This window comes from Pangasianodon hypophthalmus, chromosome 7, assembly GCF_027358585.1.
Source record: "Pangasianodon hypophthalmus isolate fPanHyp1 chromosome 7, fPanHyp1.pri, whole genome shotgun sequence".
Classification (NCBI taxonomy): domain Eukaryota; kingdom Metazoa; phylum Chordata; class Actinopteri; order Siluriformes; family Pangasiidae; genus Pangasianodon; species Pangasianodon hypophthalmus.
This window is the reverse complement of record NC_069716.1, coordinates 8,267,758-8,287,834: the sequence shown is the minus strand read 5'-3', so window position 1 is coordinate 8,287,834 and position 20,077 is coordinate 8,267,758. Positions and strand designations below refer to the sequence as shown.

The 20,077-nt window shown below is 38.2% G+C and overlaps 1 protein-coding gene across 4 annotated transcripts in view; it reads right to left on the bottom strand.

Annotated features, from left to right (window-relative positions):
* flt4 (fms related receptor tyrosine kinase 4) overlaps positions 1 to 17,499 on the bottom strand; it is a 49,940-nt gene extending 32,441 nt beyond the window's left edge. For 2 of the 4 annotated variants that reach the window (XM_026940677.3, XM_026940678.3), the window contains exon 1: positions 17,076 to 17,498. In XM_026940677.3, the coding sequence (XP_026796478.1) occupies positions 17,076 to 17,133 (58 nt within the window). In that variant the 5' untranslated portion in view covers positions 17,134 to 17,498. Of the gene's footprint in view, positions 1 to 17,075 lie in introns of all 4 variants that reach the window. The other 2 variants (XM_026940676.3, XM_026940679.3) reach the window with 2 other exon arrangements.
* Between the last annotated feature and the right edge of the window lie 2,578 nt (positions 17,500 to 20,077).

The window sequence follows — 20,077 nt, the reverse complement described above, 5'->3', positions numbered from 1 at the left end:
AACTCCCAGGATCCATCTGTAAGAACAGGCCTATATTGTTCACTCTTGGAACTAGCCACACCAAGCACTTTATTAGGAACACCTGTACAACTACACATTCATGCGATTATGTAATCAGCCAATCACGTGGCAGGAGTGAAAAGCATAAAATCATGCAGAATGGGCCAGCAGCTTCAGGTAATGTTCACATCAACCAACAGAATGGGGAAAAAAGGTGATCTTGGTGATTTTGACCAGGGCATGATTGTTGGTGCCAGACAGGCTGGTTTGAATATTTCTATAACTGCTGAGTTTCACACACAACAGTCTCTAGAGTTTACTCAGAATGGTGCATATAAAGAAAAAACATCCAGTGAGTGGCAGTTCTCCGGACGGAATACCTTATTGATGAGAGAGGTCAGCGGAGAATGGTCAGACTGGTTCAAGCTGACAGAAAGGCTACAGTAACTCAGATAACAGCTCTGTACAATTGTAGTGAGCAGAAAAGCCTCTCAGAATGCACAACACATCAAGCCTTGAGGCAGATAGGCAACAACAGCAGAAGACCACATTGGGTTCCACTTCTGTCAGAGAAAGAACAGAAAGCTGAGGATGCAGTGGGCACAGGCTCACCAAAACTGGACAGCTGACGACTGGAAAAATGTAGCCTGGTCTGATGAATCTCAATTTCTGCTGAGGCACACAGACGGTAGGTTCAGAATTTGGCACCAACCACATGAATCTATGGAGCCAACCTGCCTGATGGTGTGGGGAATGTTTTCTTGGCACATTTTGGGCCAGTTAATACCAATCAATCATCGCTTGAATGCCACAGCTTATTTGAGTATTGTTGCTGACCATGTGCATTCCTTGTCACAATGCACCATGTCACAAAGCAAAAGTCATCTCAAACTGGTTTCATGAACATGACAATGGGTTCAAAGTTCTTCAGTGGCCCTCCAGTCCCCGGATCTAAATCCAATAGAACACCTTTGGGATGTGTTAGAATGGGAGATTCACAGAATGAAAGTGCACCTGAAAAATCTGCAGGAATTGCGTGATGAAAGCGTGTCAACATGGACCAGAATCTCAAAGGAATGTTTCCAACATCTTCTGGAATCCATGCCAAGAGGCAGTCACACGAGGTACTAAGGGACTATAGGACAACTGATGTTAATGCTCATTGCATGCCAATCAGAAGTAACATTTCTGCACCACTGCATTTACTGTAAATGATCTAAGTCCTTCAGATGCATCCTGCCCCTGGAGCCCACAAAAGACTTTGTAAATATTTGAATGTGAGTCTATGAACTGTTTATAGTGCTTTGCTGAGCCTCTTGGCAGCAGCTGGCAGCTTTTCTCAAGCTCTGAAGATTTATTCTTAAACATCAACTGGGTAAAAACAATATCAACCAAAATGCTATGCAACAGGAAGAGGCATTTACAGGGAATTTTTTTTATCTGTGTGGTTTTTGGCAGCCACTGCATAAATACTTTTTCTAGAAATAAAGGCATGCAGTAAATAACAAATATTCTCATTGGGGTGTTGGCAGTTCCTTGTACCATTCATGGATGAATGCAACTGGCTTTAGTCTCACTAGCAGAAAATGACAGAAGGGCATTATTTTATTGTCAGTACCACCCAAAATAATGACAGGCAATCTGTCATTTAAATTTGTTCATCACAAGAGTGCTATGGTTACAGAAGAGAACAAATATATAGTGGTATGCTACATAAGCATGTTGGTATGTACGGACGATTTCAATATTAGCTATAATTACATTACAGTGGAAATGGAAAGATCATTTTAATAGTTGTTTAAATATTCTATTTCAAAGACTGTTCCTAAAATGCATTTAAAGAAAGAAAAACACTGTTTTCCTTTGCAACTGAGAAGTCTCCGACATGTGAGGTCAGGCAACTGAAAACACATCATCCCCTCTGCATGACAAAAAGCAATCTTTTTCAAAAGCATGCAAACTGCGCCGAAACCTGCTGAGTCCCAGCCTGCTGTCTGGCCTTTTCAAAGACATAATGACTTGCCTCACCATAGAGGGCCGAGCTGTCCAATTCCTGGGGCTAAAGTATAGGACCCAAGGGTCTCCTTCTGTCTCAGGGGCCTTTGGACTTGTTTGTGGTTATTTAAATAAATAGCAGCGTGCTGTGGGTGACAAGTCAGAGGAAACCCACTCCTTGCCTCCAGTATGTTTGAGAACAATTTCCAAAACTCCGACAAAGGTTATAAACAACATTCTTGTGTAGAAAGAAAGACAAATCTACAGACTAAAGTCACCACCTTGACCCTGAGTGCTTCACATCATCCGTTCAATTGTCCATAGACCAAAGAACTCACAGTCAAGGCCATGGCCTTTCAGCTGAGAGCTTTCTAATTGATTTTTATGAAGCATAGGCAGGAAGCTGTTCTCTAGGGGTGCACATTTATTGGAGGAGTGCCAGGTTTGGAGGCATGTTTGCTTTCACAGTACGGATTTTTTTTTTCTATCAAAAAAAGAAAAGAATTATGAAATTATTCAGACCAGCTGCTTTCTATACAATGTCCAGGCACCATGTTTGAATACTCCCCGCTACACAATGCAATAATAACTACAATACGTTACTAGTTACTTACAAATAAATTTACACAGTTCATTTACAACTATGACATTCCTCATGAAGTTCAGGAGACAGAGACTCAAGAGTTCTCTTTAGCATTCTGTGAAACACTAATGATGGTTATAAAAATGCATCAGTTTTCATCTGCGTTCACTCCAGGAAATTCATTACATTCGGCAGTGTTATTGCCGCACATTTTTCTGTGGCACAATCTCAAACCATGTTCATGTGTTCATCTACTCATACTACACATTTATTTTACAACTGAACTAAAAAAGAGGAATTTAAAGAAGTAAAAAAAATGAAATATGAATGCTTATAAGGCAAACCCAACAGAAAAATACTCCAAAAAGTCAAAGTTTTCTCATGACAATGTAGGTCTCCAGACCTGATATAAGGAAGAATGAGAAGATCTAAATACTGTTCAGAGAATACAAAAAAATGCTGTAGACCCTCATAAAGACAAAGTTTGGGCATCAATTTATTAGAAATTATTTAGAATATTTTATTTACTATTTATAACACACATTATTTGATCATGTTTTAACATGTTTGTTACTTGATAATGAAAAAAATCCAATGAAATAAATGTCTTGTTGCTATAAATTTCTTCTTACTTGTATAGTGTATACAACGGCATTTGTGATTTGGCCTAAAATTATGCTTTAAGATTGGCCTAAATAAAAGCAAATTACTTGCCTGAAGACCATTTAAGATTACTGTGGGTTATCAGGTAACAACTGTCTTCTTTTGATTTTTCTTGCTTATGAAAGCCTCGTTCTTTTCACCATTCAAACACACAGTGTAGGAATTTGATAGAAATTAGTTAAATATTTAATTAACTAATTAACATTCACAGATGAGAAGTGTAGTGGCAAATGCTCCACACAGTCTAAGGCTAATCATAAATGGATTAAAAAATGTGCTGCAATTCAACAAAGAATAATGTATAATCATTGTTATAGTAAAGTTTTCTGTAAGGAGACATTTATTTAACATTTATGGAAGGAGTCTCCAGTATCAGCGTATTGTAAGTCAGTACGTTTTTTGCCATGGGAAAGTCTTCAGGACAGATTACTTTACACATTCTTGGTTTCTTAGTAACATCGCAAGCTGCATTTTTTTGTCTTATTAACTTCAAGAGAGAGAAAAAAGAGAGGCTGGTGAAGAAAGGACTATTTATAGCTGCTATAGTGTAAGTAATAACAGGAACTAACTTCTGCTGACATTCTAACTAGGAACAGTAATAAAGTATGAATTGTTATTCATTAATAAATTTAACAGTTTAATACTTGGAACAGGACATGCAGTTGTAGGAATCCACTTCCCTTTGAGTTGGGCCACATCACAGAACCCTAACATTGATTATTTTCCTATAAAAGTACACTCAGTAATATTTTATTCCTTACATATTACATGAGCTGAAACCACTAATTGAGTATCCTTCATGAGTAGCTTTTTCAGTAGATACTCTTACTGAAGTATTTGGATGACTTCTATTGAGTCATTATTTTTATGCACTGCTAATTTCTGAAATTTTTTGAAATGTCATGAAAGGCTATTAACACTTCAGGAACTTCTGACAACAGCCACCGGTACTAATACAGATGGCTCATGAAGCAGGCTTGAAACAGGGATAAAACAAACTGACGATTAAAATGAGAGAGGAAATAAAAGAAAAGTCATTTTGCTTTTGCTCTGCAGGATTTGGGTGGGGGAGTAGCGGGGTGTGTTGGATCTGCTATGAGTCAAGTGTTGACTGAATGTTGATACTGTAGCAGGCAACAGCCAAAGAGCACTGATGGATTTCATAAATATCTCAGCTGCTTTACTACCATACAAACCTTTCTGTCTCCCATAGAACAGTTCAGAGCAGGCTATCTTAGTGCAGGCTATCAAGAAAGCAACAGAAGAATATCTTACATCTTTTGCTTCTGGAAGAAATCCTGTATGTTTTTTTTCATGCTATTAGAAGTTTTGTTAGCCCACTGGAAATCCTACGTATGCATTTTAAATGAAATGCATGTGTGCATGCCTCGCCCTCTACTCTATACGAGCTGCAGGCCATTACATACCTCACGTCTCTATTTGACACATGCAGCCAGGCATGTTAGAGGTAATTTGAACCTATGCTTTCACACAACCATCTGCTTAAACAGGATATTATTCCTGCAGCACAGAATAAATAAAGTGGGCATATGCATAACTTGCATAGTACTACTACACCTCCATGAGGTTTAGGATGATCTATATTCCCACAGATCCCACTCTGTGAGAGAAAAGAGCTCTTGCTGGGTCCAGCATTATGGCTGCGCATGATTTATGTAGAATAATATTAAGCACAGAGTGCCACATCGCATACATAACAGATCTCATCTATAATATTCCTCCGTTCTCAAAAAACATGCACAACTTCCCATCATGGGTTGATCTCCTCCAGAAATACAGGAATAATATGAATGTTCTATTGCTGACTGGAAAAGACTGGCAAGAGTGCCTAACTTAGGGAAATTTCCAAATTAGTGTCCATCACTTGAAAAAGCCAACTCAAAAATCTGCAACTATACTGTCGTGGATACTAGAGTGATCCCGAACAGATGATCATTTCTTGATGATCATATATTGCAAAGATTGATTCAGTACACTTCTGTAGAACTGCAATGTCATCAGTACATCAGTACCAGTAAATTCTGAAATTAGTCTCTGCTATAAAATTACACTGGAAACAAAAGTTCATTGAATTTACTTGATTTACATGTGATTCCACAGGAATGAATTGAGTTGCATTTACACAGTTTGTTTTCATATAGGCAACATGATTTGATTGAGTCTTGGAATAAAAGCAAACTCCACACATTCATCCAAGCTGAAAATCAAACCGAGAACCCTGAAGCTACGAGGTGGTGATCCTGCCCACTACACTACACTACCAGACCACGTACAATTTTCTCTTATATCTGACCAACCACATATTCCCTTTTTTTCATTGTACAGACGTACAAAAAAACAGAGAAGGTAAATGTAAAAGTAGGTAGCACCTGTAGCTCTAGCTAGTCAGGTAACCAGCTTAGCTACCACTAATGCGCTACGTCTCTACTTCTGTAGCTGTGTAATTTCATAGGGGAGACTATTTTAAAGAAATTATTGGCTGTACTGATGATGTCACAATTCCAAACGTGCATCCTGAATCCAAACCAACAACAACACCACATGTGGACTTGCTCTTTACACCAGCTACATTGTTCCTAATTTAACACAGTATTTTGTCTACCTCGCAACCCTAACACCACCATGTTTACTCAGTGAAGCAATATTTAAGTTCTATAGTTATATTTGCATTTAAGGTTTGTATTTAAGATTTATATTTACGATTTGTATTTTATGTAAGATTTATGTAGTACTACCATCCCTTTAAGAGTAATAATTCAGGTCATGAGGCTTATAGGCACAGGTATGCAGATTACCTGCATGCTGTTTGGTGGCAACATGCAATGTGGTCTGCAGCTTCCTTCCTATTTGCTATAAGAAACGTGGCTCTATTCTGAAGTTCCAGTAAAGGTTTTCAGGGAGGCTGGGGTACTGCTGATACAGTCATGGAAAAAGAAAGTATACCGTCCTTCAATTCTATGTTTTTATTTCTCAGGACCTAAATAACAATTGTGTGGTCCTCACCAACTTCTATAAACTAACAAATAACCTCAGATGACAACCATAAACCACAACAGATTTCAATATGTAGTCATTTTTTCCCCAAAAGTAAACCAACATTCAGGTGGGAAAACATAAGGACATCCTATAACTCCTGTAACATGCAGAACCACCATCAGCAACAATAATGTGAAGTAAACATTTTCTGTAGGAGTGTGTCAGTTTCCTCACATCATTTTGGAGAAATTCTGGCCCACTCTTCTTTACAACATTGCTTCAGTTCATTAATGTTTGAGGGCATTCATGTATGCACAGCTATCTTAAGATCCTGCCACAGCATCTCAATAGGGTTGAGGTCTGGACTTTGACTTGGCCATTCCAACACCTTGATTTTTTACTTCTTTAGCCATTCAGATGTTGATTTGCTGCTGTGCTTTGGATCACTGTCCTGTTCCATGACCCAATTTCAGTCTAGCGTAAGCTGCTGGAGAGACAGACTCACATTTGTCTCAAGAATATTCTGGTATAAAGTGGAGTTCATCGTTGTCTCAATGACTGCAAGTTTCCCATGTCCGGTGGCTGCACAGCAACCAGTCCAAAGGATATTGTTCCAGAACTTTTGTGGTTTGTTCAGATGCGATTTTGCAAACCTAAGTTGTGCTCATATTCTGTTTGGAGAGAAGGGGCTTTTTTCTAGCCACCCTTCCATGAAACCATATTTGTTCAGTCTTTTTCTGATTGTGCTGTCATGAACCTAAACATTTAATGTGCATACAGATGCCTGTAGGTCACATGATGCAGCTCTTTTTTTTTTTCTTCATATCACCGAGCATTAAACAATCTGACATTTTACTGAGTTTGTTGGGACACCCACTCCTGGGAAGACTGGCAAATGTCTTGAGCTCTCCATTTGTAAACAGTCCTTCTCACTATAAAATGGTGAATTTCAAATTGTTTGGAGATGACTTTATAACCCTTCCATGATGAGCAGAAACAATTGCTCTTGCCATGGGGTAGACACACACCTCCAGAACACCAAAGTGCCAAAAGTTCTGCTTTTATAGATTTAGTCACACTTCTTGATGATGAACTAATCTTTTATCTTCATTTCATTAGCTGCTAATTACTCTCTTAATGATTGTGGAAGTAGGAAGGGTGTACTTATTTTTTCCCACCTGGTTTCTGAATGTTGGTTTACTTTTTAGGAAAAATTGACTACATATTGAAATCTGTTTGTTTTTTGTTGTCACCTGAGATTATTTGTTAGTGTATAGAAGTTAGTGAGGACCACACAACTGTTATTTAGGCCCTGAGAAATACAAATATAGAATTGAAGGAGGGTGTACTTTCTTTTTCCCATGACTGTAATATTGTTATAGATCATAGTAAGGCGATAGTGAATTTTTAATGACTGTTAATGTTATTTCTTTGTGGTCTTGGATTTTAGATGTTTCTTCTCTTCTCCCTGCAATAAATATGAACTTATTTGGAAATTCACATCTCTGCTTGTCTTGCTATCATGGGCGTAGGCTCATTGAAACTGGACAGTTCAAGATTAGGAAAAAAAAATCACCTAGTCTTTTTACAGTCTGTGTAAACTCTAGAGACTGTTGTGCGTGAAAGTCCCACATCAGCAGTTTCTTAAATACTCAAACCAGCCCATCTGCTACCAACATCCATGCTACGATCAAAGTCACAGAGATCACACTTTTTCTTCATTCTGATGTTTGCTGTGAACATTAACTGAAGCTCTTGATCTGTATCTGCATGATTTTATGAATTGTGCTGCTGCCACATGATTGGCTGATTGGATAACTGCATAAATGAGTGGGTGTACAGGTGTTCCTATTAAAGTGGACAGTGAGTGTATATCTAAAAACAGAAAAGATAATCCGTTCAGGATCTCTATAGTATCCATGACAGTATAGTTGCAGATTTCTGAGTCTAGCTAGCTAGCTAGCTAGATAGCTAGCTAGCTAGATAGATAGATTGATTGATTGATTGATTGATTGATTGATATGTACTTTATTAATCCACAAGAGGAAATTTGGGAAAAATACAAAGAATCTCCATTCAGTCACAGGATTGAACCCATGATTTTGGCATTGAAGGGTGAAAGCAGGAGCTCCACCACTGCACCAGCTATTGCAATAGCTGATTAAAATAAAAACATGGTCATCCATGCTGTACTGCATACATGCCTTATCTGCGTTTCACCATCATGAAAAACTTTTGTTTCTAGAAAACAGAAAATGTTCTGTACATTGTAGATTGTAGGTCTATGCTGTCTGTATTTAAATTTTCCTTTACCATAGCATATGTTTGTAGTAATTCTGATTATTTGCTTTAAAACAAGATCTTGGCTGCTGTGGACTGTTTTTAAATCTGCCCAAAAATGCCACCAGCTTTTTACAGCCTCAGCCTTGTTCCAAAACTAGCACAGTACTGTGTAAACCTGGCAACCCTACTGGCACTGTGTTTTCCCATGACACACACTCCAAGAGGGTGGGATCAACCAGCATATGAGCATAAATTCTACATTTACATTTAAGATTGATATTAATATATTTTATATTTACAGTTATATTTAACATTTATATTTAATATTTACACTGAGCCTTAAAACTATCATTTGACACGGGTCACTATCTAAATGTACCAGAATGGCCTCAAATGTTGAAAAGAATGTTCAAATTTTTACTTTTTTTTTTTTGGTGCTCCATATCAGATAACCTTTTTCATTTCAGTAGATAGATTGATTCAATCTCAATTTAACTGTAATTCAATTTCAATTTCAAATCTATCTATCTATCTATCTATAATACAAAAACAGTGTTCTCACACAGAAATAAATCAGTTTCTGTGGCTGAGTCAGTGTCAATGTGAGTTCCACCAATGGCGGTAAGTCAATGGAACCGTAATTTTAGTAGATTTTATCAGCTAGTTGACGTCAGTCCGGGGATTAGTTTGGCCCTAGTGAATAAAGAGATCTCCAAAACTTCAGAAAATGCAGTCTGCATATAAAAGCTCTTTTTTGAGCAAGATGTTATGTGTTTCAAAACACACTGAACCCAACAGTCCTCTCAGGAGCAAGGCCCAAATCTTGTTCACAATGCTCACTCAACTAATCTTAATGGTGATTCAGCAAAACATTAACTAAGCATTTCTCTCGGGAGGTGAGTGCTTCATTTAATGTTCATGAAGAGATCGACACAGCAGACACAGTGAGGATTTATTCCATTAAGCTGAAGAAAATAACTTTCCAAGTCACATGAGCTGCTGTAATTTAAACCAAATCTTCAGGTTCTCAAAAGATATAGCAATAAAGTAATATAAATAATTATGTACATAATGTGCATGTTTAAGTTACTTGGAGCTAATTCGGTGGTGGTGAATGGGCTTTGTTTCTTTAAATTGGAATGCAGTTCCAGAGGTTTCACCAACCTTGTCCGCAACCTGTCATGCAACAGATGTGCAGTTTGCCAATGGTTTAGCTGACTAAAAAAACAGCTGGCAGCATCAATTTGTCACAGTTAAGCAAAAGTGAAATCATTCTGTCATCTGTTTTGACAGTTGGACTCCTTACCCTATACATAGGTGATAGGAAGGCATATACACTGCCTATCTCTAAAAAAGATACAGCATTAGACCTTTAAAATTGCATGAAGCAAAAGGTTTTCTCTTTGTGCTACATTAATGAAAATACAGCTGCTTTGATAAGCCTAAGTTCTTTTTGTCATATGCAGTAAATTTCCTGTTTTCCTTCCACAGTTTGTGTTTGACTATTTCCTTTAGAGAAAGAGAGGGAGGGATTTATTACATTTTTTCTGCTCTTCACAACATTTCAGTTGCTAATCAAAATATGGAGGATCTAAGCATCATATATGCCTAAATATGAATGGCCACAAAAAAAAGCCATGAATGAGGCCCCAACCTCTAGAGGATTTAGTGTCAGCAAGGACTTCACAACTGGACTATAGCACTCTGCTTTTTATAACGTGTAGGACATGCTTTGACAAGGCCAAACCCTAACATTTCAGTCAGACAGTGGTGCTTTGAGCCAGCACTGCCATGCACTGAAATAGCACCATGTCCGGCCGGCAGGAGAGGGGCAGCCAGGCCATAGAACAGACCTCCTCCTCTGAATAAGGAGTCAGCATCTCCTGCTCCCTGTGGAGGAGCTTACACAAAACTGCAGCACATGCTTCACAAAAAAATAGAGAGAGTAAAGCTTTTTGTCTCCTACTTACAAGGCCAATGCAAACTTTGATTCCTTTGTTGTCTGTGAAGGATGGGAGCCAAAGAGGGCTGTAAGTCCCTTTTGTGCACATTTATCTGCTTACTAGTGCCCTTCCTATTTCCTGACTGGATCTGATGTGAAGTGAGGATGTTTTAGGGGAGGTGGGGGACACATCAGTGTTTGCTTCCTACGTGCCACACTCATCTCCTGACTACAATTTCCTGTACCTGTGCCGACGGCCACACAGGACGTGCTTGGCTTTCCACTGAGCCATTTCAATTGTCATCACATGCAGCCCAAAACTGCTTCATTCTCCCCCCTGCAAGGTTAGAAGGAAGAGCATTTTCCATTGACAACTGCGGAAGAACCACAGAATCCTCAGATTCTCATGAACCACAGGGTCATAGGTCGAAACTAGATACATGTGCCTAAGTAAAATTTGCACGGAATTCCTTCCCCTGACCTAGAGTAATGATCATTTTATGATGTGGGTCAGTGGGATTGTTCTGATAATGTCACACACAAGTATCTATAGGGCAGGAGGTCTTCTGAAAAGTATACTCTATATTTTAATGGAGTAAACATTTGACATGGTTCCAAATTATAACCTCACTTTTCAGATAAAATGAGGTATTCACCATGGAGCAAATAAATTAGACAAGGAACACCCATAGGGAAACAAAATCTAAAAAGAGATCTCATTATCTCTATAGCTTCTCCTAGACAGCAGTGAAATCTGATGGAAATGAAAGAGTCTGGAAAAAACGAGATGTCTGCTTAAGTGTCCTGTATCTCAGCTCTTTCTCCTGAGACAGAAAAGTCCAGTAAGCTTCAGTCTCCTCTTGAGTTTCAGTCAAGACCTCAACAACATCTCACACTGTTCTCAGATCTGCCAAATTAATGATACGTTCAAATATATTATCATGTTTACTACAAGCTCATGAATTTGGAGAGATGTACAGTTTACTTTGGATACACAATCATGGCTAAATATATTTGAACAGACGTACTTTAGTGTACTTTTAGTGTATTTCTGAAATGCTAGTTTAAGTACTTGGAGAAATGTACACCAGTGTTTTTTATAGGCAAGCATTTGTAGGTATACTTGAAGAGAAGTACACTAGGAGCCAAATATTCTATATTTCTGTATTATTTTATATAAATAAAAAGTTTTTGGTAGAAAAAGTTCAGTATTTGAGTATGCTAAATACTCAGGTCTACTTATTTATTGTCCATGTTAAATTATTTATGCGAGCAAGTTTTAATTATGTAAGGTTATATTAATAGGTTACGAATATATTTTATCAAGCATTTAAATTATATTTAGAGATTTCAATTACATTTTACTCAATTTTTACACAATTTTAGCTCTTCCGCCAACACCCAAAGGTTTTTTTTGACTCAGTAAGCTAATGGTGCTGCAGTAAAGTGTTTGCTTTGTGATTGTGGGTTCAAATCCAGCAGGTGGAACATGTGACCCTTTTTTTGATACATTAATGAAGCACAAGTGACAATCCCCATTAAATCTCCTGAGATATCAAAGAGAAACCTTTACGCAAAGAAATTTTCCTCTGGGCAGTGGTGATGATGCAGCCATAAAAACAGACAGAAGGGTCAAAAGGAGGTAAGTAGGATGGCTAATAGAATAGGGTGTCGGAGGCCAGGAGGAAGTTGGCAGTTTCCTCCAACCCCACCAAAAATTCTCCTTCCCATGAACGCTCATTGACCTCAATGTCTTGCCATGTTGGATTGGTGACTATAGAATCCTAATTCACTTATGATGCTTCATAATGCACTGTGTTCTTCTAAAACATAGGGGGCCACAGAGATCCTAATAAATAAGTTTCAACTTTTTCTTTCTCAAGGTCCCTTAAGAAGGTTCAAAATTCACTTCAAAATACTACTGAAGCTGTGATGACAACTACTTGACACAAATCTAATAAAAAAAACAGATGGTAATTCGAGATTATGCAGATATCACTTACAACAGATCTGAATCAGAGGAAATTAAACTGGATTGTATTTTCAAGACTGACCAATATGCAGTAACTGACTCAGAAAATGGGTTCTCTTGGAGGTCTGCATGTAGCCACGCAGCAGCTGTATTCATCAGAATATGAAACACAAAAACACCATCTAGGTCACCATTTTTACTTTGAAATGCCTGATGCATACAAAAGTGGGTGTGATATCAATATACAATAAACATTTGCTCTCTGTTTAATTCAAAATCAACATGTGCTCTAAGCTTATCAGATTTTATTGTTGGATCAAGGGAAAAAATGCTGTCCTAAAAAAATATCTAACTAATGTTTATTATTCATTCTCGCATCTTCAGTAGCCTCTTTATCCTGGTCAGGGTCTGAAGCCAACCCCGGGAACACTGGGCATGAGGTAGGAATACACCCTGAATGGGTCGCTAGGCCATTACAGGGCACCATACATACAAATTCACACACCTGGGGCAACAGCGAACATCTGTCTGTATTGTCTATACTGGCCACCAAGGAGTGGTTTTCTCACCATACCTACAGCTACAATATTACAGAGGAACAACCTAAACATAAATCATTCCAAATTCAAATAAAGGCTGGAAAAGCGTAAAGGCTCTATGGGGCTTTATACCTGCTGGAGGCTATGTGTGTGTGTGTGTGTGTGTATAGCACATGAATCTCCTCTCCCCTGGAGCTCATTAGAGAAGACATGGATATTAGCTCACCACTCAGACCACAGGACAGTAGATTACACTTAAAACTCAAACATTCCTGCCTGATACTGATTCTAACTTAAAAAAACACCCCTCAGCATGTAGAGCAAAACATCAATAAGTAGGTCTCAAGTTGTTCTTAATCACCCAGATGATAAAGAGAAACATATTGCAGTAAAGGTGCTGCTTGATGGAAGAGACAGATGGGGCTTTTGATTCATAAGATGAATGTCTGTACCAGCGGTTAGTGTGGTGAGAAGAAAGGCTAGTGTCCTATTAAAGTTACATGCTCATGGCATTGGTGTCATATCATTCTGACTTGTGTAAACATGTATATTCTTACAGCTGGGATAGTAAAGTTAAATTAGCTAACCTTAGGGCTTAATCTTTTTCCATTCAGTAGAATTACATTACTTGAAATCAGTAAGCCTGTGCCATTTTTGTCCTGCTCCAGGCTTGTTGAACAAGCTTTGTAATTCTTATCTTTTTGTTCCTCATAACATCCTAATTTCTCATTTTGGTTCCAGTTCTCTTTATGGAGAAAAGAACAAAAATCTATTTACTTGAAATTCACTTATAATGGAAGTCCAAAGGCTTTTATGGGGAAATGTATATATTTTTGTAGGATTTTTAGTCAATTATATGATATAATGGTAAATTAATCTCTGAAACAGTGTAATTCATTCTGATTAGAGATGAGGCTATTTCTTCCGAGGGACGAATTACTGGTTATGATTTACCATACAGACCTCGGTGCCTCAGTTTCCACCTGGTTACTCCAGTGGTGGAAAGTTGTATAAAACAACATACATGGTGAGACTTTCTCTTATCTCTGTCTCATCCTAAAATCTTTATTGTTACTGGTTGTAGTTTTGAATTCCTCCTTTTCCCTCTCAAAATCCTTGTCCATGGTAATCGCATATAAAATACAAATGTGGTAGACTGAGATTTAGATACGCTGGAAGATTTATCAAATACTTATGGAGCATGCCTAATAACTAGACAGAGTCTTTACTATAAAAAATAGCCCAATTCCATGGGTGAACAGGTCTCCATGTGGTTTTCATTTGGGGAGATATTTAACGGAGACGCATGTAACTGAGTTTCTTGTGATTGTGGATTCCTGATGCTGAAAGAGCCCATCTTTCTGCAGAAGCCTCCTCCCAAAGTCTGGGGATTGACGTATATAACCTGGCAAACAAGTGAACCCTTCCTGGCTCTCACTACCTGATATCTGTGATGACAGAAGCTCTTGATTCACTCTTTACTTGGAATTCAGACCGGAGACTGTTCTGAATGTAACAAAGAAGTGTTGTTTTGTGTAGCACAATTAAAAAAAAAAAAAAGTATGACTACGATAAAAGATGAAAGGTGCTGCTTCGTATGCCAAAAGTTGAATGTGATTCAAGGAAAGAACAATAATGACAGTAAACAGGCAATAAATAAATAAGTCAGTAAAAGCTGTATGTGAAGCAGCCACCAAATTATTTCTACCTAACAGACTCTAACATACCACCAGACCTGATCAGTCTACTGGATGCCTCTATTTACTGAGTGCCTCTATTTACTGAGTGCCTCTATATTTACTGGGCACCTCTATATTTACTGGGCACCTCTATATTTACAGAGTGCCTCTATATTTACTGAGTGCCTCTATATTTACTGGGTGCCGTTATATTTACTGGGCACCTCTATATTTACTGAGTGCCTCTATTTACTGGGTGCCTCTATATTTACTGAGTGCCTCTATTTACTGAGTGCCTCTATTTACTGAGTGCCTCTATTTACTGAGTGCCTCTATATTTACTGGGTGCCTCTATATTTACTGAGTGCCTCTATATTTACTGAGTGCCTCTATATTTACTGGGTACCGCTATATTTACTGGGCACCTCTATATTTACTGAGTGCCTCTATTTACTGAGTGCCTCTATATTTACTGGGTACCGCTATATTTACTGAGTGCCTCTATATTTACTGAGTGCCTCTATATTTACTGGGCGCCTCTATATTTACTGGGTGCCTCTATATTTACTGGGTGCCTCTATATTTACTGGGCACCTCTATATTTACTGGGTGCCTCTATATTTACTGAGTGCCTCTATATTTACTGGGTACCGCTATATTTACTGAGTGCCTCTATATTTACTGAGTGCCTCTATATTTACTGGGCGCCTCTATATTTACTGGGTGCCTCTATATTTACTGAGTGCCTCTATATTTACTGGGCGCCTCTATATTTACTGGGTGCCTCTATATTTACTGGGTGCCTCTATATTTACTGGGCACCTCTATATTTACTGGGTGCCTCTATATTTACTGGGTACCTCTATATTTACTGGGTGCCTCTATATTTACTGAGTGCCTCTATTTACTGAGTGCCTCTATATTTACTGGGTGCCTCTATATTTACTGAGTGCCTCTATATTTACTGGGTACCGCTATATTTACTGGGCACCTCTATATTTACTGAGTGCCTCTATTTACTGAGTGCCTCTATATTTACTGGGTACCGCTATATTTACTGAGTGCCTCTATATTTACTGAGTGCCTCTATATTTACTGGGCACCTCTATATTTACTGGGTGCCTCTATATTTACTGGGTGCCTCTATATTTACTGGGTGCCTCTATATTTACTGGGCACCTCTATATTTACTGGGTGCCTCTATATTTACTGGGTACCGCTATATTTACTGAGTGCCTCTATATTTACTGGGCGCCTCTATATTTACTGGGTGCCTCTATATTTACTGGGCACCTCTATATTTACTGGGTGCCTCTATATTTACTGAGTGCCTCTATATTTACTGGGTACCGCTATATTTACTGAGTGCCTCTATATTTACTGGGTGCCTCTATATTTACTGGGTACCGCTATATTTACTGAGTGCCTCTATATTTACTGAGTGCCTCTATATTTACTGGGTGCCTCTATATTTACTGGGTACCTCTGTATTTACTGGGTGCCTCTATATTTACTGAGTGCCTCTACATTGGATTCAATCCAATCAATGATGCAAAAGTTTGCCTTGATATTTGATGCATTTGTGCATTTATGGGTAAGCAACCCTGAGTGCCCTACACAGTGTGCATAAAATAGACTAATTTTGCTGTGATCAATCTTCTACTTGTCAAAATCTGTCTACTCTGACACAATCTGTTTCAGTATCATTAATCATTTTAATATACTGGTGACCACTCATCATAGGTAATTGCCAGTTAAATTAAAGTCAAGGCTCCCTCTAGTGACACAGAAATAGTTAGGAGATGCTCTGAAAGCCTGTGAATCATCCACTGTTTACTCTTAAGTATCATATAGCTGCCTAATGTTTCACTTCTTGACTAGGTGATCTCTGATGATCACGCAGACTTAATGACTATGCTTGGATAAAATTATGGTTTTTTGCATTATGCATGGAAATTGCACATGGAGCATACTCAATTTACATCAATCCCGGTGGTGCATCCACCATTTACATCAATCCCGATGGAGCATGCTCAATTTCCCTCAATTCTGATGAAGCGTGCACTATTTACAGTGAAATGCTTGAGCATCAGATTGCCAAAAATACACTCAGGGGCAAGTCAGAAATTATGAGCAATGCAAAATCCTAACAGATTTCTTGTCATTTATTTTTTATCATGTAACACAGCCTTTCACAGTCATTCATTCAGCAGGTTAAAAACTTAAAGCTGAGAAAGATCTATAGTCTATTGAAGGATGTGATGCAGAAGAGGTGCTTTAAAATCAGAGCTTAAAAGACGATGAGGATCAAATCTGATAGAGGTTGAAATACTCTTATTCTGGATGTGAATAATAGTAACTATGGTGCAACTTCAGTCCAACTTGAGCTCAACTTTCCATTGCTGCAAAGTCGCAATCTCACCTGAGATAGAGGCGATCCCGATCCAAATTCTGCCGAAAAGCGTCCAGTCTCTCTTCATTTCCAGGTTTCCACAATGTAGGAGGTTTTTTTTGAAAAGTTGCAACAAAGCAGGCGATATTCTGAACTCATTTAATTCACCAGAAGATAAATCCGCAGCAAGGAGCGTTCAGGTGAAGCGCGCGCCTCTCTCACTCTCTCTCTCTCTCTCTCTCTTTCTCTGTCTGTCTTTCTCTCCTCACAATCAGGGAAAGGATGTGTGGACGACAGAGAGACAACATGCGGCCTTTTCTCCTCGTGTAAAAAAGAGATTCATGTGGACCTGAATGGATTTACACTCGTTTCCTTTTCCTCCACTCGTCCAGCCTGTTGGTTGATGAAGTGCTCGGGCTGAGGGTCGGACCTTCAGGACACACACACACACACACACACACACTGAGAGTGTGTAAGAGGTGTCTCCTCCTCAGTGACAAAATTCAAGTGACTTGAATTGGCTCACTCCTAGACTTAAGTGTCCATAACTTTTTTATTTAAAGTGGCAATTTATAGGAAAGAAAACTTATTTGATTGAGGTAGAAGTGAAAAAAAAAGAGTAGAATTATCAGGAGTGTTGAATTAACACCCTGTTTTGAATTAACACCTACACTGTTCAAATGACAGAAAATATATCATGAATGTCTTACAGTGTTGTATTCTTTTTTTCTTAGTGTTCGGTTTAGATATACAGCGTTTCTCAACATCTAGAGATGGTGTAAAATTCACTTGAATTAACACCATGCAAGTAGGGGGCACAGTGGCTTCACTGGGTTGGGGGTTCGATTCCCGTATCCGCCCTGTGTGTGTAGAGGTTGCATGTTCTCCCCGTGTATCAGGGGTTTCCTCCTGGTACTCCGGTTTCCTCTGCAGGTCCAAAGACATGCGTTATAGGCTGGTTGGTCTCTAAATTGTCCGTAGCGAGTGAATGGGTGTGTGAGTGTGTGTGCGATTGTGCCCCGTGAAGGGTTGGGATAGGCTCCAGGCTCCCCAGTTGATCCTGTGTAGGATAAGCAGTACAGAAAATGGATGGATGGATGGATTTATGCAAGTCTAGCTGGATCCAAATGTACAGTGCAAGTGTCATTTGAACAAAACGAAGAACTGAAGGTACAGTAGGTAGTTTTGCTTACAAACTGCAAGTTGCAGTTTAAAAACTGTAAAAATAATAAACCTGTTCACTATTAATAACCAAATTAATAATCTGCTTATTTTCATTTACAAACTACAAACTAAAATGTGTATTTTTAAAGATTAAGTTTTTAAAGCATAAGAACAACATTTTAACATCATATCAGCTGCTTCCAATCATCTGATATGATGTTACAGCATATTGTGACATAATTTGTGACGATATTGATATTATATCATCGGATCGCCGAGTGTGTGCATGGTTCACAGTGATTGACTGGCAGGTACAGAGTGTAGGGATAGAGTACATGCTCAAAGTTCCCTAGATAAGCTCGAGATCCACCGTGATCCTGATGAGGATAAAACAGTTGCTTAAGTGACAAAAGCAAGAAAGAGCCTTAACTCACCAAAGAATGAATGATCATGGAATATGTTTTGAAAGAAGGTTATATTGGCAACTCCTGATAGAGAAATGAATCATCAAAGACATTAAATAATTAAGACACTAGCAATTTACATGTTTAAGTCATTGGGGATTTGCAGGATTTATTCAGTGTACTGTAAGAGAAAATGTAGGACACTATAAGATAAAAAAAATTGTAAATTGTAGTTTTCGCTTGAGCAGTAGGTTAAAGTAAAATATATAATCTCTTATAATTTTCTCTCCTCATGTGGAAAAAAATAGAAAATTGAGCATTAATGGCCACTCACAGTACCTATTGTAGTGTGTAATGTGGTACAATTATCATTGAAATGCCACATAAGATGATCACCTGTCAAAAGGCACTTTGATTTGATCGTAATAACCATAGCAGGCTGGCCTGCACTGTCAGTCTCTTTCTGCTCCATAGTTATTTTGGCACCACTGCTTCACAGTTGGAGTTAGAAATGTGCTTAGAGGAACACACCCAGTGTATATGCTAGAGTTGGCAATCAAAAGAATCTCCACAGAGCTTACAGAATTGTCAATAGACAATTAAAATAACAATATTTGTTATAGATAAGATACAAATGGTTGCCATATTACTGTAAGTTAAACAGCTTGGTCATTCTTAGAAATAGAAAAACACAACACTCTTCTAGGCTTAAGGTAATTTAGGCTGTTAACAAACACATACATTTTGTGTGTGTATGTGTGTGTGTGAGAGAGAGAGAGTTAAATACAGCATTGTCAAAAGGGTCAATATAGAAACTCATTTTAATGGTCTTGCAATCTCATTAAAACATTGTAGAAATTTTGTGTACCCACATATTTGACAACTATAACATCATAAGAAAAACATAAATCAAACATTACTTCATTTCTGCAAATTCCTTTTATATATATTATATATACTTATACAAATATGGCAGCTGTTGGCAACAGTCCATGAGGAGGAACTCCCGTGCTGTATAGTGAAGACATGGCAAGTATGAACTCTACGTAAGTTGTGTTGATGCATTTGGCATGTACACCACATACATTAAATAACTATCTTGGGCAGTGCTAGCTCAGTGGTTAAACACTTGAGCAAGGCTCTAATCCTTCAGCTGCTAAACTGTATGTGTTATATTCTGCTTCACTTGTAGGTCAATTTGGATGAAAGTTCTGTCAAATAAATATATATAAACACACTCACTATACTCTCTTTCTGGGTCAGTGGTTAGGTTTCTGTGCTAGTGACCAGAAATTTATTAAAAGAGCGAGACTGTAGACCTTCAAATGCTCAGCTGTATGCTAAGATTGTGCTCTACTCCACATTTTAAATGCAGGACAAGACTTTATTTGTTAAATGCATGGTCAGCCCTGAGATTCTTTAGTTTATTACATAATATTGATATATTTATGTAGCGTAAATTCC